At 38.3% G+C, this 27,762-nt stretch overlaps 3 protein-coding genes across 3 annotated transcripts; 2 read left to right on the top strand and 1 right to left on the bottom strand.

The window, feature by feature from the left end:
* The first annotated feature begins 1,884 nt into the window (after positions 1–1,884).
* On the top strand, positions 1,885–12,936 carry LOC122669774 (uncharacterized protein At4g29660). The gene is made up of 3 exons (XM_043866627.1): positions 1,885–1,888; positions 10,924–11,148; positions 12,742–12,936. Exons 2-3 carry the CDS (start codon positions 10,966–10,968, stop codon positions 12,850–12,852), a joined length of 294 nt encoding a protein of 97 aa, XP_043722562.1. The 5' UTR covers positions 1,885–1,888; positions 10,924–10,965; the 3' UTR covers positions 12,853–12,936.
* A 761-nt stretch (positions 12,937–13,697) lies between these two features.
* LOC122669984 (phospholipase D alpha 4) lies at positions 13,698–16,598 on the bottom strand. Its single transcript, XM_043866907.1, has 4 exons — positions 16,468–16,598; positions 15,607–16,167; positions 14,283–15,522; positions 13,698–14,166 (listed from the first exon to the last, which is right to left on the bottom strand). The coding sequence occupies exons 1-4, from the start codon at positions 16,561–16,563 to the stop codon at positions 13,733–13,735; spliced, it is 2,331 nt and encodes a 776-aa protein (XP_043722842.1). The 5' UTR covers positions 16,564–16,598; the 3' UTR covers positions 13,698–13,732.
* A 3,349-nt stretch (positions 16,599–19,947) lies between these two features.
* Positions 19,948–26,453, top strand: LOC122670053 (histone deacetylase 2). Its single transcript, XM_043867003.1, has 13 exons — positions 19,948–20,159; positions 20,289–20,344; positions 21,075–21,192; positions 22,367–22,429; positions 23,423–23,491; positions 23,584–23,750; positions 23,874–23,938; positions 24,022–24,068; positions 24,297–24,341; positions 24,462–24,512; positions 25,076–25,162; positions 25,577–25,664; positions 26,199–26,453. The coding sequence occupies exons 1-13, from the start codon at positions 20,040–20,042 to the stop codon at positions 26,297–26,299; spliced, it is 1,077 nt and encodes a 358-aa protein (XP_043722938.1). The 5' UTR covers positions 19,948–20,039; the 3' UTR covers positions 26,300–26,453.
* Positions 26,454–27,762: the final 1,309 nt, after the last annotated feature.

Below are 27,762 nucleotides of genomic sequence, written 5' to 3'. Positions count from 1 at the left end.
ATGGCTGTAGCAATGACCGTTCATGATGCACAACCATGGTTTGAGGAATTAGTATTGGATCGGCCGATTCAAATCGATATCGATGGAGACCATTATTGATTCTTGGCCGATCCCGTATTGGTGGATTAGTACAGACAAAGGTAAAAATTTAACAAAAAATCAAGATTTAAGAAGAAAACATGATCGATTCAAAATGATACGGGTCGATCAGGATTAGTATCGATGGAGACCAAAACCGATATTGATACCGATTACTAAAACCTTGTGCACAACTACCTTTTACAATTTGAGATGTATCGTTGGTACCAATATTTGAATGGTCCACCCAATCATGGATCCAATACCATGATTGAAACGGTCAACCATAATGGAATCGATCAATATCAGTCATTTTAATACGTCTATGGATTTTTTTATTAATTTCGACCGATATTGTAACCGACACAATGGCCGATCCCTATAATTGACTCGGCTCAGATTGACCAATATCTAGTACTTTTGGTTGTTTTAAACTTCCCCAATAGTTGTTTAATCAACAAAAAAAGAAAATTAAAAAAAAGAGGGGGCAAGGTATTCGTACATGGAAGATTCTCTCATCAACTCCATCAAACAAAGGGTGGAGGGTTTTTTTATGTCATTTTAGATTACCAGTTATGCCAACACATATGCATTCTCTTTCCGTTTGGGCTACCTGGTGTGATGCTCTACCCCTGCCTCAGATACAGGGGCGGTGGAAATGACTATTGTACCCCAGGGGAAGATCCTAAAAAAAGAGGAAAAATAATGTATTATTGGACGAGTCCGGAAGAGGAAGAAAATGACAAAACAGACAAGAGCGAAATGATCGCCACAAGGTATAAATGTACTTATATAGAAATATTATACTTTTTAATGAGTATGCTTATAATATGTATTAAGTAAAGGGTAAGGGTTCCTACACCTTAGTAAATGCAAGTATTATACATGTGTATATTACATCTATCTGAAGTCTGAACGTTTCAATGCAAAAAAAAAAACATATTTATTCGTATATATGCATTTATACAGTTAAAACGTGTCTTTTATCGGATTCATTAGGAGTGCAAGTTTGGCCCTGACGGTCTGAACCTGCCTTGAGCTCGAACAGGGCTTGGGTTGAGATACCTTGGCCCTAAGGCCGGGTTAAGATTGGAAAATTCCGGCCCTGAGTCCGGGCCGGGCCGGGTCGGGTCAGGGTTGAGGCATCGGGCTGAGCCCGGTTCGGCCCAACCCAACCCCGTCTTCCTTTTCTTGTTCTTTCTTTTTTTTTTTGTTCTTCTTTTTCCTCTTTTTTCTTCTTCGGGCCACCCCATGCATCTCCCTTTCCTAGCTTGGTCGGCCCATGTATCTCCCTTCCTCCCCATGGTTAGGGCCAATCAAGGTCAGCCCGGCCCAACCCTGAGGGTCGGTCAAGGTTGGATTTTTTGGCCCTCAGTTAGGGCCGCGAGCCTGGGCCCAGCTAAGGGGACTCAGGGTTGGGCTGGGGTTTTCAAAGGCCCAACCCAATCCAACCCAACCCGACCCTATTACAGCCCTATATACAATATTATACCTGAATAATACGCACATTTTTTTTGGGTGGAAAGATAATACACGTATTAAACATATGATACAGTAGTCTTAAGTTTTTATATTATTACTAAAAAAATAAAAGGAAAAAAAATTCTCAAACCCTCGCCCTTCCCGATTCCAAGTTTTTCTTCTTCTCTGTTTCCATTCTTGTTTCGGTTTAACGACGACTGGCGAGTCATCATCTAAGCTTCAATACCCTACTCTCTTCCTCTTCTCCATCTCCGATTGGTTGAAGCAGCGGAAATATAGTCTTGGAATACTATCACAATGGCGGACTAGGCGGAGTAGCGTAGACGCACTCTGTTCCTCTTCTTCTTCTCCGTCTGTATTTGGCCAACGTTTGCATCAGCGGGAAAACGATATTCCAAGGTGGTAGACACACTTTGTTGTTCTTCTTCTTCTCCGTCTCTGTTCGGCTAGCAATTGCAGCGGCAAATCTCTCTCTTTTTTGTCCCCCCATCTGAAGTTTTTTTCTTAGAGAATGCCAAGTTCTACATTGATTTGTCTCTATTTGCTTGGATTTTATTTTTTGGGTTCAAGATTGTTGTGGATTTTGATCTTGACTCTCACAGTGACAAATATTCACATGAAAAATATACAAAGGATAATATAGAGATATTATACTCATCTCGGGGTCTAAAGGAAATAATGGGGTTTTTTAGTCGATTCTTGCACAAAGAGAAACAAATGGGACCATCACATTGATGGATTATAGATCCAATATTACTTCTAAGCAATATTAATGCAAGGAAGGAGATCGGATATCTATCATGTCCGATCATGAAATACTTATTTTGACAAGATAATTTCTACATGATAAAGTATCTATCACAAACGCAAGGGCTATAGCTTAGTTAGGTAGAGCACCTCGTTTACATGCGCGCCAATGTTTTAGAGGAGTTATAGATATCTTCTCTCTTTCTGTTATAGATTTTTTTTTTGGGAGTAAACCCTTAGATAGTAAATATGCGTATTATATGCATATTCGAACGTTTAAATCAAAAAAACTTTTTATATCACATTTTACCGTATTTTTATTAGGGTCTTTTATAATTATTATCCTAAAAACTTTGATATCTACTATTATTCCCCTAAAAACTTTCAAACAATTACTACCCTTTCTTGTTGAATATTAATAACTAACTGGCCCTTACCGTTACATTTTCGTAACGGAGAGAATTAAATGTGAGAATGTGCCGTTGTCATGGATTTTCTAGAACCAAAATGCCCTTTTGAGGTGGTAAGTGTAAAATACCCCCCACCCCATCACCGTCCCTTCTCCTCCTCCTCCTCTTTCTCCTTCTTCTTCTCCATCTTCTTCTTCCTCCTCTGCTTTGCTGGTGGTGAATCAAGGGTTTGACGGTTTTTGTGTTTGGTTTGGGATTGAAGACGAAGTTTGTGACTGTTTTTAGGAGATTTGTGGTTTGAATTTGGATTTTGGGCTGTGATTACTAAGAGGATATGCTGTTTGTGGGTCTTGATGTTGATGGGAAGTTGTGTGATTTGAAGTTTCAAAAAGAAACGGAGGGTTGGAGGAGTTGTTGAGGTGGAAGAAAAATTCTCTTTTTCTCGTTCTGTTCTGGTATGAACTAGGGCAGCTGGAATTCGGCCTGGCGGGAATCTGTCCTGGCATTTGGATCATTTGATAGCAAATCTTGGCCGTAGGAGGATTATTTGGAGGTTTTTAGCTGTTATTGAAACTGAAATTTTAAAGCTTGGAGGTGGGTCAACCTTTCTGTGTTTGTAACAGGGTCATATCATTTTCAGGTGTTTGAACTGCAAATATATCCAGGTAGAATCTGTGTTTCAACTTCGGGAGCTTGTGGGTTACAACTCAGTAACCTTGAATTCAGAGAGGACATATCGGTTTTGGATTGTTCCTGTTAGTAAAATCCGTACAATAAATGTCTAAGCAAGCGAAATGACTTTTTTGATTGTTTTCAGGCTTTAGCACTGAAACTAATGGAAATTATTATTTGGGGTGAAAATGGCAGCTGATTCAAACATGGGCATTCATCAAGGTGCGTTTACATGTTGAATAGGCATACAATTTCATTTCAATCAAGTGCCTCAAGCAGTAACTCAGGGATGATTCCTTTGGGAAACTCTATTGGGATAAACGGGACGGTTCCATTGGGAAATTCTCTAGGGATGAACAGTACATCAGGGATGATACTTAATACCAGATGTTGGGTGATGGAGCCAACGAAGTCAGCCATGGCTACACAAAGGGTGATGGTCTTGGTGCTGAGATCGTTGGTACCTTCGTCCTAGTTTACACCGTCTTCTCTGCAACCGACGCCATGGAAGAAGAAGAAGAAAAAGGAGAAGAAGGAGGAGGAGGAGGAGGAGGAGGAGAAGGGATGGTGATGGGGTGGGGTTTTATTTACAATTACCACCCCAAAAGGGCATTTTGGTTCTAGAAAATCCGTGATAACGGCACACTCTCACGCTTAACCTTCTCCGTGATGGGAATATAACGATAGAGACCAGTTAGTTATTAGTATTAGTATGCAATAGGGAGGATAATAGTTGTTTGAAAAATTTTAAGGGAGTAATAGTAGATACCAAAGTTTTTGGGATGATAATTGTAAAGGACCCTTTTTATTAAAAAACACGCTTTAATATTAAACGCATTTAAATACGTATTAAACAGATTTAATACTTTTTAAAACCTAATGTTGAAAAAAAAAAAAACAAAAACTAAACAAATCCCTCAACGAACAAACCCTAGTAGCTGCTGCCCAGCCCGCCCCCCAATCGCCAATCATCTTCTCCATCTCCGTTCAACTGTCGCTGGTGAATCTTCTTACAAGGATCAAATTCTCAATAGCGACGACGACGACTCTTCTCAATCTTCAAGGCCTACGGTTCTGCTTCTCTTCTCAATCTTCAAGGCCGATCTGTTCCTCCTCTTCTTCTCCGTCCATCTCGTTGTAACTTGTAAGTCTGTTCTCAAATCTCAGTCCATTAGATCTGCGGCAGAAAATCGAATTTCTGCCCATTTAATTTCTGTCATTGATAGTCACTACTGAAATTAAACTCCATTTGAAGATCAGATTTGATTTTCTATTTCAGATTAGTATTCTTATATCAAAAGGAAACTGAGTGGGAATAGAAAGACAAGACATCATTTTACAGAAAAGGAATAAAAAGACGAAGAAAAAAAAAAAATGAAAAACTCTCAATTAGAATCTGAAAGACATAACATCCCCTCACCATGAACATGAGCCCGGTTCTATTGCATATATAAGAATAGATTGATTTATTGGTTGAAATAATCTGATATATTCCCCCCTCTCCCCCTCACCCTCCAACTTGCTACAATTCTGTACGTACCTTCTTATTATCCTGCCCAAATGAGTTTAGGTAACCCAAAGCAGGAAGACTACTTCCTTCTATGAATTTAGATTGGATTGGGGAGTCATTAGCAAATGTGAAAGGAACCTGGTTGCTGGTGAAGTGTCCACTGTTCTCTGGATTTTCATAACCAGCCCATATAGCTTCCGCATAGAATTTATGGGTTTTTTACAAATGTCTCTCTGAAAATATCCATTTGTCCAAATGCCCCCTTACAACTTTTTTAATTGTAAACTCTCTCTTATTTTCAACAAATTGTAGCGTTTTGGTCCAGTCCGTTAATTTGGGATGTTAGATGTTAGTTCTAGAGAATGTAATGACCAAAATGCCCTTGTGATAAATGCCAACAAAAAATAAAAGTAAAATGACCAAATTGCCCTCATCTTAAATGTTTAGGGTTTGTTTTCAAACCCTAAACCATTTGGGGAAGATGAACCCTAAAATCAAACCCTATAATCACCCTCAATCCAATCGTAATTTCTTCTGTAAATCGAAAAATCAAAGAGAGATGGGATCCAATCCAAACTTTACATCTATTTTTCGAGTGATTTCATTGATTTCCAAATGCTTGCTGCAATTGTTTATCAGTTTCTGCAATCCAACCCTTTTTCCCTCTTCGTCTGCTTGTATATCTAATCTAATCTATTCCGTTATCATAGTTTGTTATAAAAAAATCTTACTTGCAACTTAAGGAATGAATCCAGTGAGTTAAATTTCGTGTTGCATTTCTTTAATCGTTACTGTTGACTTTCTTCACTCTCGAGTCTTTGTTTGCCACTCCCAAATTGAAGGGAAAAAATGTTTGAAGAAGAAAACGACTTGACTACTAATGATCCACTTGCAGGAAAATTGAATAAGCAGAGCAACAGAGCAGTTTCCCCTTGAATGAAGCATCCTTGTACCATTCTTAAAAATGTATTCAACAGAAGCCTGATCAGAGCTCAATCAAAGATTTATCTGATTATGAATTCATCATCATCAAGGCCGTATGTGACTTCTCCCTTAACACTATACTGTTGGATGACTAACACAGATGCCATGATTGAGAAATCAGAACCTGCAAGAACGTCACCGACAGGTCCTAACTCCGGAGAATCATCCCAATCATTCATTCCGGCGGTCAATGGCTTATTCACCCGACCTGCTCTCCCCACAATTAAGAGTGCATACATTTCTTCTAGTCTACGTAAAACATTGACAGTTCAATCGAATTTGCCACATGTTTCTCTGTGTATCCAACCTTGCCATCAGCCACACAACTCTCGGAGAACTCTGCAAAGCATTCGTCGTCAAGCCTCATCTCTTCTTCTATCTCCGGCGTGTTGCACACAGTAATTTCTCTTCGATTTTTCGATTTGCAGAAGAAATTATGATTGGATTGATGGGTGATTATAGGGTTCATCTTCCCTAAATGGTTTAGAGTTTGATTTTCAGTTTGAAACCTAAACCATTTGGGGAAGATGAGGGCAATTTGATCACTTTACTTTCTATTTTTTGTTGGTTTTTGTCACAAGGGCATTTTGGTTCTTATATTCTCTAAAACTGACGTCTAATGTCTCAAATTAACGGATTGAACCAAAACGCTACAATTTGTTGAAAATAGGGATATTTTATAATTAGAAAAATTGTAAGGGGCATTTAGACAAATGGGCATTTGTAAAAAACCCTAAATTTATTACTTTGTTTATGTACTTTTGGCCCCAAAAAAAATCAATTGAACAAAAAACCACAAATCTCTCGCCCTGCCGGATCGCAATAACACAAAATCCTCAAATCGTTGAACCCTGGTTGCTGCCCCATTCTTTTTCTCCGTCTCCGTTCCCGTTTGAGCTCAGCGGCGGCCGGCGAATCTTCATCTAGGGCTCAACACCCCTACCTCCTTCATCTTCTTCATCGATCTACTCTCCATCTAAGGCGATTGCAGCAACAGGTACACTCTCTTTTTCTCTTCTTCTTCGTCCCCGTTCGGCCAAAGATTGCTGCGGTACTTGAAGCAGACCTCGGCCCCTTCTACTTATTCTTCTCTGTATTAGTCATACTATAAGTTGCTGGACAAGAGCTTAAAATGAGTATGAAAGGAACCCATACGACATAATTACGTGCACTAGGTTATGACTTAGGAGAGCATTAGGTTGTTTTCTTGTCACGACAAATAGAGGCATTATGTGTACTTCCGAAATTAAGATTTCTTCAATGTAACCTGAGCAGATGGTTCTGCTAAATTAATTTTTGTTTGCTATAAATTTACACAACTCTGCGAGTCTTTGAAAATCAGTGGAGATAAAAAATAATCACTAAATCAAAGTGTTTGCAAGCTTTCTCGGTTTTCCACAGTAAGTTTGGGGGTTGTTTATTTGTGATGGAATTAAAGAACATTTATATTAACACCTCCATTAATACAAAGATCCACCATAATCCAGAGTTTTTGGTTTTTAATTGGGTTACACAGGTTTGGCTGTGGATATGCAATTTTGCCACAATAATGGCTAGAAATACTTTAGAGAACCACCTTCAATTTTATTGTTCTTTTGTTATGTTAATGATTTTTTCCCCATTTTTGATTGTTGGGTTTATGAGTTCAAAGTTTGATAAACAGGCCCAATAAATGTAAACATTGAAGGTCATCAGTCTCATGGCTCCATGACTGATTTGAGGGAGTCCACCATTTGAAAATAGTTCTTGGTTCTAATAAGTTTGTCTCATGCATGACCTTTTTTTTGGTCAAGAACAAGGCCTTTGGTCCAAGAGTTTATTGAAAGAAAGAGGAAAGGCTTGTTCCTAAGGACAACAGGATTTACAATGAAACTAGGTGGTTTAATCCAACAAACAGAAGACAACTGAAACAAAGATGCCCCTTTAGCCAAAATATGGGCATCCTTGTTCAACAACCTAGGGAAATACAAGAAAACAACAGAGGAAAAGCTGTGGCTGATAGACAGGATATCAGAGGCCACTACAGAAGCAGTCCAATCTAAAGATACAGAGCACCTATTCAAGAAAGAAACTAAAGGTTTACAATCAAAAAAATCAGAAAAACACAGTCCAGATTTAAACTCCTCGGCCTTGCTAACAAAAGACCATCTCTAACTGCTTCAGCTTCCATTGTTGTGGCAGAATGACTGCAACTATGCTTGCATTTAGCAGCTATAAATGACCCTTTACGAGTGCGGATAACAACACCTCTGCCTCCACAAGAGGATTCAGACCTCCATGCTCTGTATAGATATTGACATGGCAAGTATTTGTATGAAGAAAACAAGTATTAATAGCAACAGGGGTAATCTGAGTCTTAGACTTATCCCTGCAAAAACCCAACCTATCCTCAGTAACACAATGATTGAAAGCCTGAATAATATTAGCAAGGAAAAGGTTAGAATGCTGAAATACAAAAGAATTCCTCGACTTCCAAATTTTCCAAAGTAAAGAAACCCATTGAATTATTGCATCAGATTTATCGGGAAACATAGATGACTGATTCAAAAAAGTAGAAAACACTTCCTTAAAAGAGTTACCTTGCAAACTTTGAGTAACAATTCTGAAAAGGAGATGCAAACCAGCAACAAGAGGCAAAAGAACAATGGAAAAGGGCATGCAACACAGATTCCCCTGAAGCAGCACAAAGAGGACAATTTGCATCAGTAGCAACACAACACTTAACAAGTAAAGATTTTGCTGCTAAAGTATTTGAAAAGCAACGCCACAAGAAGTGCTTAAGCTTAGGAAGAAAATGAAGATTCTAGATTTTCTTACAAATAGGATCCTCAATCAATCTAGAGCTACTAGGGTTGGCACTCAAATCTGAAGATAAAGCAAAATGATAAGCATTCATCTATGTCTATCTTGTGTCAAGAAGCTTTATCTTGTGCAAAGTCAAACTGAGGATTGTAAATCATTTTCGGAAGTTAAAACAAGTAGAAATGGCCCTTGCATCTCGCATTTATTTTTCTCCGATGACTGCCTTTTCTTTTCTAGGGCTGGTGTTAGAGATTGCAGTACTATTTGTGATGTTCTTAAAAGGTACTTCCAAGCTTCAGGTCAAGATATAAATTTAAGAAAATCTAGCATCTGTCTTAGCCCTCGGACTAGGTCAAGCAATAGAAATGATATCTGTAGGATTGTTGGGCTTTCGGAGGTTAATGACCTGGGCAATTGTTTGGGGATTCCCACTTAGTTTGGCAGATCTTGAAATCAATTTTTTCTGACATTATCTCTCAGACTTGATCAAAACTAGAAGGGTGGAAGAGTTCTCTCTTATCTCTTGCGGGAAAGGAAGTCTTGATCAAATCTATTGCTGCTAGCCTTCCAACCTATATAATGTCGATGTTTTTAATGCATGTTTCAGTATGTTCAGATTTGTCTAAGGTTGTGAATCATTTTTTGTGGAAAGATAAAGATGATAAAGCCATTTTTTGGTCCAAATGGAATCATTTATGTTTGAGTATAAGTGCTGGAGGTTTAGGTTTCAGGGATTTTAGATGCTTCAATATTGCTCTTCTAGCTTGGCAGGGTTGGAGGATCATAAATAATCCTGATGCATTATGGGTTAAAGTCTTGAAAAGTAAATATTTTCCTACAACTAATTTTCTTGAAGCCCCTATGTGACAGTCATGTTCTTGGGGCCGGAAGAGCATCTTAAAGGGAAGAGACCTGTTACTTTGTGGGCTTAGGAAGAAAATGGGGAGAGCGGTACATTGATCAAAAGTTTTGAGGATTTGTGGGTTCCTTCGTTGCCAGCTGGGCGCATCCGAAGCCCAGGTGTCAGTGGCTTATCAAAAGTTTCTGCTTTAATTCTATCTAGCTCGAATCAGTGGAATGATTCCTTGATTAATAAATCTTTCCTCCCTACTGAAGCCCAGGCAATCCTTAGTATTCCTCTTGGCCTGCATCCACAAAATGATTCTTGGTTTTGGTATATGTCAAAGGATGGCTTTTTTTTCTTTTCTGTTAAAACTGCTCTTGCATGTTCTTCTTTGTTGAAACAACTATGATTTTCCAGATCTTATATTGTGTTAATTTCAGCTGTGAGGTTTCTTTTTGATAAAATCATTGTCTACGTGCTATTATTTTTTTTATTAGGTGGTACATGTCTATTACATAGTGAATATATGCCCTTATTTTTGCATATAGAGTGGTCATATTAAAAATGTACCATATCATTTCCGTACACATGTATTACGCCGGGTTTTTTCAAAAGTATTATTGTCGTCTGACCCGTTTAATTGCCGTAAGTATTGGTACCCGTTTTATTGTCGTCCCGAACTTACTAAGTAAGCCCCCAACACCCCAAAATTCTCGTTTCGGTTCTCCGCTTTGGTTATTGGTTTGTGCAGTTGCCAGTTAGGCAAGGATCTGATCACTTGGAATTGGTTCTCTGGTGATTAGCCTATCAGAGTATTTAAACCTCTGCCTTAATTTTTCTTTCTGCTGTCTTAATTTTTCTTTCTGCTGATAGTGCCTATTGATCTTTACACTCGAAATCTGTCTTTCTCTCTTCTCGCTGTACTTGGTGTCAGATTTGACCTAAGAACAACCAGCTTGGTTTGTTTCGAAACTGTGGGTGTTGAATCCTAAACCTAAATTGTAAATACGACTCTAGTAATACTGGACAGGTGTTGGGTAATCGTGTTTGAATAGTTAACTGAAAAAATGATCCATCTTTGCTAATTTTGACTTTTGGAATAGAGAAGAGTTGGTGGATTTCTATAATTTTTGCAGAAGTTTCCATTTTGTAATCTGGAAATTTTTAGTGGCCGCTGGGTTGGTTATTATCCCCCCAAGTTCCATTGAGTTTGGCTACCTTTCATCTTCTCTAGAATTGATCAGCTGCTGCAGACTCGTTGAGAACTTACTGTTCATACAATTCAAATTTGGTCACTAGTGTTGTTTTTTGATTTGGTTAATTGCGTAAAGCTGGATAGAGTTTTTCTAAACCTGGACTGCATAGCTCACATTCTCTCTGGATTTAGGGTTCACAGGCCTCCGTTTGCAAAACACATCTATTGCCGATAGAAGGAAATGACCAGCTACCTGTGGCGGAAATATGCAGATCACTTGTACACAAAGTGGGAGAAAACTTTCCTTTGGGACATGATTGAGCCATACAGGCGGCCGAAATCTTTTACACCACTCGTCACCATCTATGTAGCTGCGTTCTATACGGGGGTCATTGGATCTGCTATTACAGAGCAACTCTACAAGGTAACACTTGTCATTCATATTCTCTCAGAAAACTGAACATGTTCATCTTTTTTCCCCCTTTCATATGTAGATTGTGAACTTTGGATGTTTAATTGTTGAAGGAATTCATCCTTCCCTTGATGGGTTGTGTAGCTATGCTTTTTATATTTTTTATCCATTTGTATTTTGTTTGGCCTGTAAAAGCAAACCTGTAAATGAAATTATTGGTGGGTGTGCAATATCTATAGTCGCATGGTGATCTGGGTAATCATTTTTGACGCTCTTAACTTACAGAATATATCCTAAAGATGCTAATTTATCAATCTATGATGCCTATGGGCAATGTTAAAACTATTTGGAATTGTGACTTGAGGATTTTTTTTAAGTCATGGAGACTTCCTCGAGAAAGCAGTAAATGTAAAACTTGTTTGAGATTTATTCCATTTGCTATTCCCTAGGTTGCTGGGCATTAAGAAATGGAAGAGTTTCTGAGAGAAAGTTCAATCAAGTGGATAGAGAGCCCAAAGCAATGTGGTTTTTTCTGCAGAGTTGTTCATTGACTTTTCAGAATTCATGAGAGAAATTTTTTTTTTTTTTCTTATTCTGAGACAATTTTCTGTGTACCTTAGTCTGGTTATTATGATGCCCATATCACAAATCTCGCTGTATCTGAATTTGTTTATTGTCTGTATTTTTGTGGGATATCTAACAACCCCACTCCTCCCCCCCCCCCCCAAAAAAAAAAAAAAAAGAAAAAAAAGATATAGTTATTTATTTATTTATTTTTTAAATTTGTTTTCATGTTACTCAAGGGATAAGTGGGTTTCCATGAAAAACAGACTTGTTTACTATGGTTTGATTTGGAAACTTAGTCTGTCATTCCGTATTATCTGTCTTAGATTTGATTTCAGGTCCTCTAGTTTGATTGATAGACTTCTACCTACTGTATCAAACACAAGTGTCTTCTAGGTCTTCAGCTGTGCATCGTTAGCTATCATCCATCATTGGATTAATATAAATCACTGATTTTGTTTCATACTTTCATCATCTCCTCCTTCCATGATGCGTTACTCTGAAAATTGAAGTTGCCATGCCTTGTGAAGAAATTTGGTCACTAGTTTGGAACTTGTTTTCCACTTAAGTTTGATGAAGTAGATTAGGGTGAAGAATAAGGCACTTTTGATTCTTGTTCCCTCAGTGGAAGTATCCTTGCTGCTTATTCTTTCACTGCATTTCTGACTAAAGCTGGTTGGATCGTGGATCTACTTGAATTCTTTATTTCCTTTCTTAGAGAAGTTGCTTATAGATGATAGCTCCATTCTATTGTCAAACTTAAAACTACTCTTTTGCACTTTTTTTTGGTGTGTGTCCACCTTCAATATGAAAATCAACATAGTGAATATCACATAAACTATAAGTAAACAACAGCAATGGAGGATGGTTTTCAAACACCACTGCCATGGCACAGTGTTTACAGTAAATTGCCTATGCACGCATTTTATTCACAATAAAATTTTCTTTATTGCAACTGATTATTTCATACTTATAAAAGGCTAATGTTTGAAACCATAATACTGCAATAACTTGAGGTCTTGGTTCTGTTGTATTGAACAGGAGAAATATTGGGAAGATCACCCAGGAGAGGCAGTGCCCCTCATGAAACCGAAGTTCTATTATGGTCCTTGGAAGGTGCAGAGGACAGATTTCCTGCCACCGAACCAGTGAAATTGAAATCAGACTCTGTAAAATGAAACATGCAATGGGGTGTCTTCATTTTATCATTTGTCTCTGTAATTTTTTTTTTGATGAAATGGAAATAAAGGTGTTGAAGAGAATAAAAGAGCTACAATATTGTCCATACATCTGGTACTATGTTTAGATTTTCTAGCTATACAAGCAGGTTTACTAAAATGTCGTAGGCTGTTTAATAATAGATACATGCTGCATGAGGCAAATAGAGGCCTCGATATCAGAAAGGTACTGAAATAACTTGGCCAAGGAAATTGTTCAGCACAGGACAACCAATGCCTAAATTCCACCGAATCTGTCCAGAATCAGATCTCTAACATTCTGCATTGAGCGTTGAGCCGTCGTACCTTAGTCTCTTGTGCACACTCTTATTTCCAAAGTTCATAGATGCTGCAATAAATTGATGGTTAGAAATAAATACTGTTCCCCATCCGCCTTCCAAGGTTTTTGGATCAAAACTGCCATCAAAGATCATGATTGGAATATCTATTGTATCAAGGATGGTATAAAAGGTTGATGTGGATGGTTTTATGAGGTTGATGGATTGCCACAATTTGAGATCTGATTCCCATCTGGATACAGAGACTCAGAATTAATAACGGATTGGGTGGTTCGTGGCGGAAGATGGATTAATTCCTTGAATTCCAAATAAATTACGCGGTGTTTCCAAATATACTTAAAATCCTATTTTTATCAGCTAATGTGATAGAGGAATTGAGCAGTAATTGTCTGCAGACAAATACAAATTCTGTTGCTATATATGTAGGTTTTCAAAGCTTTTAGTTAATACAAAGCAATTATGGAACTAGGGTGACACAAACCAAATACGGTTAATGCTTGTACATTTTTATCTTGACTAAGTAGTAACAATGGGTGGTAGTATTATGGACCTCTTCCCTTTAATAGGAGTTGCGGTGTCAGGGAAAGTCCCTCCACTTTCCATTAGATCTTCCATAGAACCATTATTCAGAACATGGACAGGGTAACTCACTAAATGGACACCTTCCATATCTACTGTCTCTTCTCTGCCGTATACACTCCACATCTCCTCTCCAATTGAACAGATTCTCCTTACACAGTCCAAACTTTGTGGCTCTAGGAATACCTCTTCAGTGCAACCAGTGTGCTCATACCAGAGGGACATTCTATATACATGAACATCTCCATTGGTCATTTTGTTTTCAATGCTTTGGGGCTGGTAGCATCCTATTGCTATTTCAGTGTCCCGTCGTCCATCCATTGATCGCTGGTTTATATTAGCAGAGCCTATTAACATGTATGTATCATCCACTGGAGAGTAAACACCAGGCAGCCGCCATCGATGATTAGTATTTTGTCATCAAACAAGTAAATTAATATGCAGAGCTGCAAGAGAAACCAATATAATTAAGGACAAATCCCCTTACCTATCATGAGCTTGGAGTGTACATAAATCATGAACCTCCTGTATGTTTGAGCTTTCCAGTAATGGGTTGTTGGTTGAGGGGAGTAAGGAGGCATGAACTCTCCTTTGCGGTTCTCTTCCCGGTTGGCAAGGCAGAAGAAATTCAAATAATCTCGTGGATGCCCCGGCTCGCCGCTCTCTTGAATTGCTTCTCCAATAAGCTTATACATCATTGCCATTGTCTGTCTAGTCCAGTGCAGTATGTCCTGAACTGATTCACTCTCAGGTACTCCTTCTGGCCACATTGGTATCACAATATATACAGCAAATCGTTCCCTTGCTTTAATTTTATTCACAACCTTAAGTGCAATCTCCACAGGGATCAAGTTCCTGCAGCCACAATGTTTATCCTTCTCCCAAAATGGACATCCTCCTATGAAATATTGGTTCTCAATGTAGATAAACCTTTCTGCATGCCTAATTGCTTCAACATAAGCTTCATGGATACTGTTCTCGATAGAGACACCATTCGGCAGTTGGGTTGCAGATGCATGATCAATTGATCGAAAGACCTGAACTTTCCAATCCCCTCTAGAGTCCACATTCTTGAGAGAAGGCTGGCGAATTAGATCTGGGATGGTGCCGGTTGGAATTAGCAAAGAAGGATCACATTGCTTAGTCCACCGTTGCTCAAAGTTAGCCAACACATCCCAAGCAGCCTCACCTGTAATGCAAGCATGAGTGTCATGCCAAGGTTCTCTTGGGCCACCTTTGAGAAGACTAGAGCCGGCAATGTTTATCTGATAAAAGTCTTGAGCATGAGATTCAGTGTTTAATGTTCGAAACAAGGAATGCTCTTCAGTATCGTAGCGGCCATCACACAGATCCACCCCACCGATGAAACTCATAATTTCTCTACAGCTGAAACTAGTATAGATTTCATCACTGCAATTATCAACACTAGTTGGCATAAAATGTGCTTGGGTGTCCACTGTGATGGTTTTCTGGTGGTGAGTGAAGAATGTCGGGAACTTACGATGTAGCCTGGGGCATAATCTACATATCACCTTGGTGTGCTTAAAGTAGTTGAAGGCATCTTCATCATGTGTTCTCATAACTCCCTTGTTCTTGATGATCGGTAGAGATGTTTCATCATCCCAAAGCATGATCCTCACAGCTACACCTTCTTCTGATTTTCGTTTCAACAATTCACCAATCTTTATGCCCCTTGCATGTACAAGCTCAGTATGAGAGTCTCTGACCTATATATTCAAGAGCATAATCAGATTGTGGGAAGAGGAGATGCTAAGTCAAGGTAGAAACAGAGATGAGGAGCTGCTACTTACCAGCACCATTTTAGGATTGAAAGACCACCCTGCAATGTATATTAAAAACTTGGCGCCGTCTATGGCCTTGTATACATCCTCCCACAGCTTTCTTGGGTGCCCTTGGAGATAAACTGGTGGATGGAAGGTTGAGTGATGGTGAACATCTTGATAGAGTGTGACACAGCAGCTAGATCGTTGCGGAAATGTTGAGTTCCTTATTCCCTGGAAATCACCATGGGATAGTACTCTCCCCCAGCTTGGTTCACATTCTGCTTGCTTAAACCATAAAATGAATCGGAGTTTGAGTTTTTGGTTTGGCTTCCCTTTCTCAGTCAGGAGAGGAAAGAATCCATCGATCAGACTTTCTTCATTTAATATCTGATGGGCTGGAATGTGAATCTTTCCCAAGAAAGAGCACTTTGTCTTCATTGTTATGGTGATTGAAGAATCCGATGGATGAGCACAGAGGATCTGGAAAGTTTGGTTCCACACACGGTTGAATTCATGGCTTGTCTCTGCTACTTTCTTCTTGTCTATCTTTATTGTGATGTAGGTGGGTTTCTCTCGAAAAAACAAACACTGTGGGGGGGGGGGGGGGAGAGAGAGAAGAAAAAATTCAATTTATGCTCTGCATTTGAAGTTCTAATTAATAACTTCCAAGATTGAATTTAACTGAACATGCTATAGTACCAAAACTAGCTAATAGTTTGGAGGAATTGCATCTATGATTAATGTTTTGAAAACTACTTCTTGATGTTGATCACTATATTTTTAGTTGCAATTCCAATCAGGTGGGGTAGCTTTCATGGAGATGTAACAACTAAGATCATATTTTGCATAATGAGGTTCTTGGATTGGAACATACATATATATACTTACATTAGAAAGAAAAGATGGTGTGTAAGGAGTGGCATGGAAAATGGTAACTTCGAGTGTTCCGTGGAGGAACTTCTTCTGGTTTCCTCCTCCCTCCATTTCGCGATTCCTTCAATCAGTTGTTCCTTGAGAAGAGACTTAGTTGCAGAAACAGGGATGGTGTACCATTTCTTCATCATATCATATATAAATATGACTAATTGTTGGACTTCGTTTTGGTTCTTCATTAATAGACAAGCAATGCATTTGTATATCTATTGGAATGTAAGGGAAGAGGTTGGAGATTAGAAAGAATTGTGGATGTCTGTACTTCATAGCTTAGAGGCAACGTTCAAGTGTGATGTAAGTTAAATGAGTTTTCTTTCTTGAAGTTCAAGTTAATGAATTGGTCAGCCCTGAATTTTATGAAGATAAGAGTTCCTCATGACTGAAATTACAATTCTCTTGTAACCCACTATGCTTTTTATAAAGTTTAATGGCTTATTTATTGGCTTTGCTGTAAAGAAAGGGGAAAAGAAATCCCTTAAGGTCTTCTGGGTTTGAGTTCTTAAGTCATCAGCCATGGGCAGAGCTCATGCCATTAGAATGAGTACTGTCAAATATGTGAAACCACTGTTTTTGCCAAATCTGCCTAGTAATTCAATATTGATTGCCCTCATGTTCATCATGGAGTTTCATTAACAGAGTTTTCTTTTAGAGAAAGGAGCACAACTTCTAATGGATGTTATCAATTTGTTTTTTGCAAAAAATATTTTCTGCAAGGAATATAAAACAAAGGGGCGTTGTTCTCTGTGCTTGGGCGCAGCCTGCGCCTAGGCACATGGGGGTGGGCGTAATGACCACCCTACCCCCTACACAGGCTGCCCATGTGCCTGCACTGCGGCACAAAGAACATTCTCCCTAAAACGAAGGGAAGTAGAATCAAACCAATACTAAAATGGAGACTCTTAGAATCACTACCTAACATGTTAGTGTAATTGACTAAAGAACTTTTCCAAATTTGTTTGTTAAATTTAGGAAAAAAGATTGGCACGCAGTAGTGTGTAGGTTCCCTCACATGAATTTTTTAGGGTGGGAGAACGCTCTCTGGGCACATGCGTAATGGAAGCACGCGCAAGCATCATAGGGGCCGGGATTTCTACCTTTCTACGGGGTTGCAGTGGTCATTTCACATACCCCTCTAGGTGCAAGGGACATGAGACCAGTTAACGTTTTTTTTTTATTTATTATTTTCTCTTAAATGCTTTGAAGATATGGGTCCCACATGGATGATCCTTTGAAACAGGTTTTTTTTTGGGGCTTAAAAAAATAAAGAATTCGTTTGAAAATTTTGATTACGAAATATTTTTTAGAGTTTAACATCAAGGAGAAAGTTTTCCTTCAATGTGGGTGAAGGAAATCAATGGTCATCATTGACTATATATGTCTGTCACCCTATTTACGAATGGTCGATTATACCTCAACTATTACGCGATACCCTCTCAACTTAGTACGAATGCCTCGGTCCCTTTCCTTGACCGTGGCTGAAGGAAAACTGTCCCTTAACATCATTACACAATCACGATTTCAAAAGTTTCTATTTTCTTTTCAAAATTATTTCATTTGCCTCCCTTTCCCTGTTCTTGCAACCAAACAAGGCCCTCTTTCAACAACGATAACACTCAAAGTCTCTACTCATAGGTTATAATGTTATATACATTTGGATTTATGACTCCATTTGGGGAATCATTATCACCTCCAATTCCTGCCCGCTCCAATTCCCTCCAATCCCTCACATACGAGCGGAAATGACCACCTTACCCACTGCCCGAACACACTGCCCAAGGTGGGGTAGGGTGATCATTTTTGCTCCTATGTGAGGGACTGGAGGGAATTGGAGCGGGGCAATGAATTGGATGTGATAAAAATTCCCATCTGGGTTTCTTGGAGCCGAATGGAAGAATCTTGTAAGTATGTTTTTTCTTGTAATTTGGATATGGGTTAAAAATAAGCCCATGACTCATGGACCTCTTTAGATATGTTTACCCTCTTCCAATGGTGGGCTGGGCCTTTGCAAGGCTGAAATCCATAATTCAGCTCTTTTTATTAAAACTCAGTTGAAGATTAATTTCAGATTTGTCGGCTTTATGGGCAAAAGTATTAAAGGCCAGATATTTTCATAATACATCTATTTTTTACCCAAAGGTGATGTTTAAATAAGGTTCATGGACATGGAATAGTATCGCCAATAATCTTACAATCCTGAAAAGGATTGTATTGAGAAAAGTTGGGAGTTGGTAATGGGAATGATACTTATTTTTGGTCAGATACTTGGATTCCATCAATCAAGGGATTCTCAATCCCTCCCCTAAATGTGTACGAACGTAAGGATTTAGTCTGCCAGTTGGGTAATTTTGACCAGTGGAATATTAATTTACTTTCTACTTACCTCTCTTTTAGTTTTGTGGATAAAATACTTAACATTTTTTCTATCCGATGTTGATGACAAATGGTGGTGCACTCTTGCCAAGGATGGTAGATTTACTATTCGCCTAGCTGCTAATAACTTGACAAACAATGCAGTTTCTTTAAATATTTTCTTTGGAAGCTCTCTTTGCATCCTAAGTTTAAAATATTTTTTTTAGTATGTTTTACATGCAAGACTCTCAATTAAGGCAACTTTATCGAAATAGATCCTGATTAAGCTCTATTGTATATTTTGTGGCTCATGTGTGGAATCCATTTGACACATTTTCCTCCCTTGTAATTGATCTAAGCATATTTGGATTGCGAGTCCTTTGGGTTTGAAAATAGAGTTTCTCTCCCATCCATTAAATGGAACATTTCTACACTCACTCTCTGCCACAGTTGTCTTGACAAATTGTCTTTAAAGTGGTTCTTCTCCGTTTTTATAATCACCTGTTATTTTATCTGGGACAATAGAAACAAGGTTGTTAATGGGCTAGTTGAGCCCGATCCTTTGAGAACTTTACATAATATTGAATGTTGGCTTAGTGATTTAAACATTCATTCCCTCCCACCCAATTTCCCCCTTGTGATGTATCTAATTTACTTAATGGGAGCGCAACTACTCATGCTAACCTTATTTAATATGTATATACATATATATTATTTATTATATATAAATTAATATATATATATATATATAAGTATATATTATAATAATACAGTATGGTATCGATATTCAGTAATTTGGTACGATATTGATATGTACCATCGGTATCAACTTTCATACCGATACCATACCCCATTTTTCCATACCATTACCGATCCGAATACAATTCAGTACGGTAGCTGTTCGGTAACGGTTTCGGTACCGAATTTGGAGAGGATTTATTTTCTCAAAAAGTCCCGTCCCCGATCCCCACGCCCGACACGTGAGAATCTGACGGCCTCACACGGTGACACCTTCAGGTGATCAGGCTTTCAAGTCCATGACTGAGTCCGAGTTGCACCGAGTCCAGCTCGGATCTCTGTAATTGAAGGTAGAATTCGATGTCATCGTGGCAGCCATTAAACCCTTCCCAGTATCATCTCGCTACGCCTGCTTGCGTTTTGGAACTCGCGTTTTGGGAATGGCGAGTTCATCTTCATCCATTGCCGTCTCTGGAGGTTCCTCTTCTGTCGATTCGGAAACTCTCCGTAGGAATCGAGTTCTTTCCAGCAAGCTCTACTTCGATGTGTCTCTCACCAAGGTTAAACCTCCAATTCTGGACTACTAATCCCTCCCCGTTTTGTTTATAACTGTTGCACTTTCTCACTTCTTTCGATTTTATTTCACTTTTTTTTTTTTTTTGTTTCTTATAGTTTCATATCTAACTCAGGTTCCTCTAATTTACTCTTCTTCCTATGACATCGCATTTCTTGGGATGGAGAAACTGTAAGGCACCATTTCTTCCCTTCCTTCTCATCTTTCATCATCGTCTTTTTTTGACTTATTGCTTCTTTTAAGGTTTCTGTCTGGTTATTTGCTTGCTCAAGTGTTTGTCTCTGTACTAACTTCTGAAATCAGATTCTATTTCCTTATTCTCTGACTTGTTTCTGAATGTTTGTGGGTATATTAATATGACATTAATCAAAGTTGTTCTGAGGAGAAATTATTTGTAGAAATGTTTTCATGAGGTCAATTTACAGAATATTGTGCCTGTTCAATCAGGGGGCTCTCTGGGTAGATAGATCAACTACCTAGAATCATCCACTTTGTTTCAAACCGCATGGGACTTATCATATCAAGTTTGCCAAGAAATTTTAGCTCCACTCCCTACCCATGAACTATGTGATGATGCTTGGTTTCCCCCAACCATGGTTTTAGATAAATTGTTGCATTTACTTAAAAAATAGTCAATTACTGCCATGTTAACAAATGGCTGTTAGTATATCTGTTCTTAGCTGGCTAACATATGCCTTGACTTTGTATAAGCATTGCAGTAGTCTAAATGTGAAATGACTTAACTGGTTATTATTCATATAGTTTCTTCACCTTCTCTTACAGAAGATTAAAAAGCAAAAAAAGGCAATAAGCTAATTTACTTGTAATGTGAAAAAGTGTTATTTGAATTGATTGTTCTTCTTAACGTTTTTAATTCTTCTCTTGCTGTCATTTTGTTTAGGCACCCTTTTGATTCATCAAAATGGGGTCGAATATGCCGGTTTCTCATCAAAGATGGTGTTCTTGAAAAGAATCAGATAGTTGAGCCTCTTGAAGCTTCAAAAGATGATCTACTTGTGGTAGTCACATACATTTCTTCAGACCTACATGCTTTTCTTCTTTCCCCCTCTTTTTTCACTTTCTTTGAGACATGCTCTTAGCTGGCATTCAATTACATCTTTAGAGGTTATTCTAAGGTTCTTATGACCAGTCGCCAATGTGTAGGAGCAAAACTTACATATACTTTATAATCATGTCTCAACTTGTTTTTAAACTTATGTTACTGTGGACATAATCTAAATGTAGTAGACATCTTTAGAGAATCCTTGTTCCTTGCATTTATCCTGGGACTGAGCTACTTAATATCAAAAGTAGAATTTGATGTTCTTAAAACTTATTCACTTCGATGAATGTTTGGAAAGGTGTTGTAATGTTTAAAAATGCGGTATGCAGTACCTGTGAGGGCAAAGATTACCTTCCATTACTCTACTCTGCTTGGCTAAACCAAGCTCAGTCATTTATTGAAGCAACACTTTAGTTGACTGAAATATCTGAGTCCCCCATATTCTCATAGGCATTACTGTCTTCCAATCAGGACAGGTTATGCCTAAAGTCAATGAAGACCTACTTTTTCTAACATGCCCAAAAACTTGTTTATGTATGTCCTAATTGGCTAATTGCAGTAAAACCCATTTTTGATATACACCATACAAAATGGACTTTTAAACAAAAATGGCAGAAATCATATAAGTGCCATTCTAGAAACTCAGGAAAAAATGACTAGAAATTAAGTCATCAAACAACAGCAGCCTTCCTTCTAGTTTGAGTCTATAGAAAGGCTGGTTGGATTGGTTGCCCGCTTTCTTTCTCCTATGGTGCAGCTTCAAGGAGGCTGTTTAAGCTTTAATCAGATGATAACTGTTTCATCATGAACCAAAGTAGTTGGAATCAAGGAACCAGCCAGACATTGAATTAGGAAAGAGACAGACCCTTTCATTCCAATGGAAGGTCGGTATCAGTTCAACCAGATACCACATAATAACTAATTTTACCAAGACTTTCAAGCAAATACGGCCCCCCAATCCTAGATTGATCTACCCAGGGGCCAGTTCCAGGGTTATGGCTCAATTCCTAATGTGGATGCTGATGAAATGATTATGTCCATGAAACTTGACTGATGCTAGATGATTTTTATCATATGTGTATTGAGTATTCATATCTGTAGGCTTCACATTCATTTGACGTTTTTGACAGGTGCACCCAGAATCATACTTGATTAGCCTGAAAAGCAGTCTGAACATCTCCATTATAATTGAGGTAATCCAAAGGAAGTGTCCTGGACATAAATAGGTTCAGTTATTATTTTTAGTGATCTCATCTCAAATATCTCCTTGGGTAATTTCTTCTGGAGTTCTAGTCTAGTTTGTCTTGGAGCTAATTATGACTTATTTTGATTCAAGACAAAACTGAACTGTCCAATATACCGTAGGCTGTATTATTCATCATATTTCTTAGGCTAAATGGTTTTTCTATCATGACATGAAAGCTTTTACTTTCTGCCACTTGAAGAGTGACATGAAAGATCCACACTCCACAAGTCCCAACCATCTTCACTGGTCATCCTCTAGATTGTCACATCTATGGTGTCCTTATCACATTAGTCCCGTGCCCAACTTTGTACTGTTGCTTATGTCATATGATGAATAATAGACTTGAATAATCCTTAATTTTCTCCAATGAACAATGGTTAAAAAATTGCTCTTTTACCATTGTATCAGAGACTATAGGCCTGGAACTTGTCACATGGAAAGGCATTGTCCTTAAAGAATGCATGGCCCTTTCTCAGCAGCTAACTCTGGTGCAACTTTTCAGAATCTGTTTAGAATAGCAACTATTTCCCAGTTTATTATGAGCTTATGACGGTAAGTAGGTCGTCATAAATTACAGGAGAGAACCGGAAGCACTGCTAAAAACCACCGAAAGGGTAAAACTACCCTTCAAAATAAGTAGTTCGTTTAAACATCCATTGTTTCCTTGGTTCTTTAGTTTGTGGGAGAAAAGCTGGTTTAACAAACCACCAATGCCTCATGACAGTTGATTGCCACCTGCTTCGAATCTCCCCCTCACCCACCCCCACACACACAAAAAAAAAGAGTGTAATTATTCTCATGCCTGTCCTTGACTTCTCATGTACTCATGATTTCTGAGCTTACATTGTCATGACACAATATAGTTTCTGGTGAGATTTTGGTGTATTGATTGATGCAATTGAGATGAACAATTGTTCATTATTCCATCGCATTTTTCCAGGTGCCTCCTGTTGCACTACTGCCCAATTGCCTTGTGCAGCAGAAAGTGCTGTATCCATTCCGTAAGCAGGTGAAATTCTCGTCCATCTTATGTTAATAATCTTTTTTTTTTCTGGTTCTATTTGTTATGAGCTTGAAGATACTGACCACAAAGTTCAGTAGGTGGGGGGAACCATTTTAGCAGCAAAGCTTGCAAAAGAACGAGGATGGGCCATCAATGTCGGTGGAGGGTTTCATCACTGCTCTGCAGAGAAAGGAGGTGGATTCTGTGCATATGCAGACATTTCACTTTGCATTTGTTATGCTTTTATCCGGTTAAATATTTCGAGGTACTCATAACTGATATTGAGAAAAATAGTAGTTTGATCAATATGTAAATCTGAGTCTGGATTTACGAGCTAAAAAATTATTACATTTTGGGCCTTGCCTCATCTCCTGTTTATTGTATGTAGAGTTATGATTATTGATCTTGATGCACATCAAGGGAATGGCCATGAAACTGACTTTTCGCATGACAGTATGGTTCCGTGTCCTGTTGTTGGAAATTTTTTTACCTGTACATTCTATTCTTAACTTCACTAACAACATTATTCCCAACAGATAGAGTCTATATTCTGGACATGTACAACCCTGAGATATATCCTTATGTAAGAAATTCTTCTATCAAAATTGTTATCTCTGATACTACGTAGAAATAAAAATTTACTTTCAATTTTGACAATCTATAATTGAAAATTCCGTAGCTTCTGTAATTCTTGTGTACCTACTGCAACATTATGGGTCTAACAGTTTCGCTGCCTAATCTTTTGTTTCAAGTTTATCAAACTTGATTTGTGATCATTTGCTCATTGCTTTTGCTTCCTTTTGTTTTTCAGGATTTTGGGGCTAGGAGGTGCATTGATCAAAAGGTTGAAGTAGGGGTAATAATGACATGCTCTCCTTTGTTTCATCATTTTTTCAACGGGACTAGTACTTAGGTATAAGCATTTTTTCTTGCTTTATGTATGTAACTTTGCACATTTTATTTTCTTATGTGCCAGAGTGGAACCAGCACTAATGAGTACTTAAAGCAGTTAGACAAAGCACTTGAGGTATTTGTTTAGATTTTTATATTCAATATATTCTTTATTGTTTGTTGCTTGCATCTAAATGCCTTGCTAGGCATTATGGGCCAATTATTTTAAATCATTAACTTGAGCAATTGACTTCTTATTCTTTAATCAAACCAAAATCTAAGCCTATCTGATTCAAACTCTGTCTGTCAGTAGTGCATCACATAACAAATGTGTATTTCTGGGCTGTTGCTCCCATTATTCAGCATATTGAGACAAACCATATATCAAATGGCTGCAATACTGGGGCACAAATTCTTATGGCTTCATATTTTTCTGGCCGGCTGTAATTCGTTTCATTGATCATCGCTTTACTGCTAGATAATGCATTGTTTTTGTGCATAAGGTTGCTCCTTGATTGTTAAAAAATAACCCATAATTTTATCATTCAATTGTTAGGTAGAAAATTTATCCCATGACATGTGTAAATAACTTAGCTAAATTTCTTTCATCTATTTTACATATCAATTGGGTTAAATTGCTTCTTTTGAAAACATTGTCATGTTGCATGGACTTTTGAATTATTTTAGTACGAATTATAGGTTGCTGGCCGTACATTTGATCCCGAGCTGGTGGTGTACAATGCTGGAACTGATATCCTAGATGGAGATCCTCTGGGCATGTTGAAGGTAATATTGTCTTTCCATTTGATATGGTCGTGTACAAAGTATTGCCTAGTCATTTGTTTTCTTTTCACACTTGAAGTTGTGATTGTCTCATCATGGTCACTGCATCATGGTGAATTAATCAGGAGTGGCTACTGTCATCATTTCAGAGGAAGGAGCTCGCTTTCTTTCTTTTTCTGCTATTCAGACTAAAATTGCTTAGAACGGTTCCTGCCATTGTAATTTCTTGAAGAAAGACTTTTGTGTTTGTCAATTAATTACTAAATGAAAGAGAAACCAACTTATAAATTATATCATGCAATTGCGTAAAGCAACAGGCATAAGGGATAATGTTTTTTTTTAATCATCTGATCATATCTCCTTTGAATCTTAATTTCAATAAATGATTATTGATTGTGTTTATAATCAAGTGTGCAGGTCAGTCCTGACGGAGTGGTCAGTAGAGATGAGAAGGTGTTCAGATTTGCCAAAGAGAAGAATGTTCCTCTTGTTATGCTTACATCAGGTCTGGTGAAAACCCCTCCCCCCCACTGTTTTTTGGGTTTTACAAGGATAGGGTTAACTTTCAGATATCAAGAAATAAGTAAATAGACTAGGCCTCAAAAGAGAGCGGACATTGGCACAGCGGTAAGGTTGCTCCATTGTGACCTAGTGGTGGCAGATTTAAGTCAGGAAAGGTAAGGTGCATACATTATGACCCTTCCCAGACCCTGCAGTGGCTGGAGCCTCATGCACTGGGTACGCCCTTACAAGAACTCAAAAGACTTCCACACAAAGTCCATTATGCAATCCGGTAATAATATATGGACCAGTTAGAGCATATGTTGTGATGTGTAGTTGATAGGTAACTACACAATGCTATGATTATTGGAACCAATGAGTGTGTGCAGAACAACGAATATCGCACAGCTTGGACTACCTGCAAGGGGGGTTTTATTCATCATTTAAGAGAACCCAAGTTCTTCTCTTCATGGTAGTTCTGGTGTGGTCTTGAGTTCTGAATTAGGATGTAAAGATAATTTGATATCTTATGTTACAGGTGGTTACATGAGATCCAGTGCAAGGGTTATAGCAGACTCACTGATAAATTTGTCAAAGAATTGCTTGATAGACTTGGGCAGCCCTTCAGGGAAAATGTGAATGCTATGAGAATGTGGTATTTGAATGGTTTTTGTGATGAACATATCAACAAAAAAGAGTAGAACAGAAATTATATATAGAAGATAAGAGAAGAATTGTATATAGTGATGTAACTTATTGTAACACTAAATGGAAACAATATATTCTTCAACTGTAATTGTTGGTATTGAGAACTCTTTGCACTAATTGTTTACCATGCATGTGAGCTCAGCTACCAAACAACTAGTCAATCCAACAACAACCAGATCAGTTTGGTGGGGACACATGAAGTAGGTGCTGTACTGAGGATTGACAAACATACGAGACGAAGAGCTACCTCCACTCTGCATTATGTATAAATCAGGTGAGAAGATATTAGACATCTCATCCAATTTAAAGACAATCCGACACAATCCCACCCTCCACACACCCTTTTTTTTTTTTTTGGTTTTTTAAATTTAAATGCTTGTGTGTGTAATGCACGGTTTTAGGTATCGGTATCGGAATCAGCATCAAACATTACTGATGCTGATAGTTGACCGATACAGCATGACCATCTATTTTTTGATGTTTTGATCCCGAATCGGCTCTATATGGACTGATAATATGTATCAGTTTTGATATCGATATTGCTGACGACCGAAACCAGTTCCAATACTGTGAATTACATTCATGGTTTAATGTCAAGCATGGTTAAGTAAGCGAAATTGATAATAGGGTCATCGATTCCGAATCAGCCGAAATCAGCCAAGTATGAATCAAAAATCGACAATGGGATCAACCTTCACCAATCCTAATTCAGCCGGAATTTGTTGAGAATTGGCCGAAATCTACTTGAACCCTAAAAATCAACAATGGGATTGGGTGGAGTGTTGACTTCCGATTCATTAGAAATCGGACAAGAATCAGTGGATCGACCTGTATGGCTGTATCAAGTATGAATCAGCCGATTCGAATAGACAATGCTTGATTCGGTTTGATTTGGTTCAGTTCGGTTCTTCAAACCATAATGTCATGTTCCATATGGATGAGATTCATTTATGGCCATGGTGGGGGCAAGGGGATCATAGCTTATAGGGTTTCCCTAGAAATGGGAGTGAGGGACCCAGCTCAAGGGTAGTTGTTGAAAACTTGAATTATGAACATAGGGTGTATCAAACTTCAGTACACTCATGGTCATGGATAGCCTTGGAAAGAGGAAAAAGTCATCTTTCCTTGTTGGGGGGTGGAAAAAAGACGTTTCTGTAATTGGTTGTAGTCGGCGGTGTCTTCAAGTCCCCACCACCTTGTCTGCCCTATCTGTTAGGATCCAGATCCTCTATGGCGTGCTGCCTCTAAGTGGTTTGAGCGGTGTAGATTGAACCACGTGTATAAAAATCATCTTACCCTTACCCAAATGACTTATCCAAACGGGAATCAAGGTGATCATTGTGCGCGGCTCAGTTTGCGTCGTAGACGATCCGAATTGTATCTGTATCTCCGCA

This window comes from Telopea speciosissima, chromosome 7, assembly GCF_018873765.1.
Source record: "Telopea speciosissima isolate NSW1024214 ecotype Mountain lineage chromosome 7, Tspe_v1, whole genome shotgun sequence".
Lineage (NCBI taxonomy): Eukaryota > Viridiplantae > Streptophyta > Magnoliopsida > Proteales > Proteaceae > Telopea > Telopea speciosissima.
Note: the sequence above shows the minus strand (reverse complement) of the source record. Positions and strands in the feature narration are given on the sequence as shown.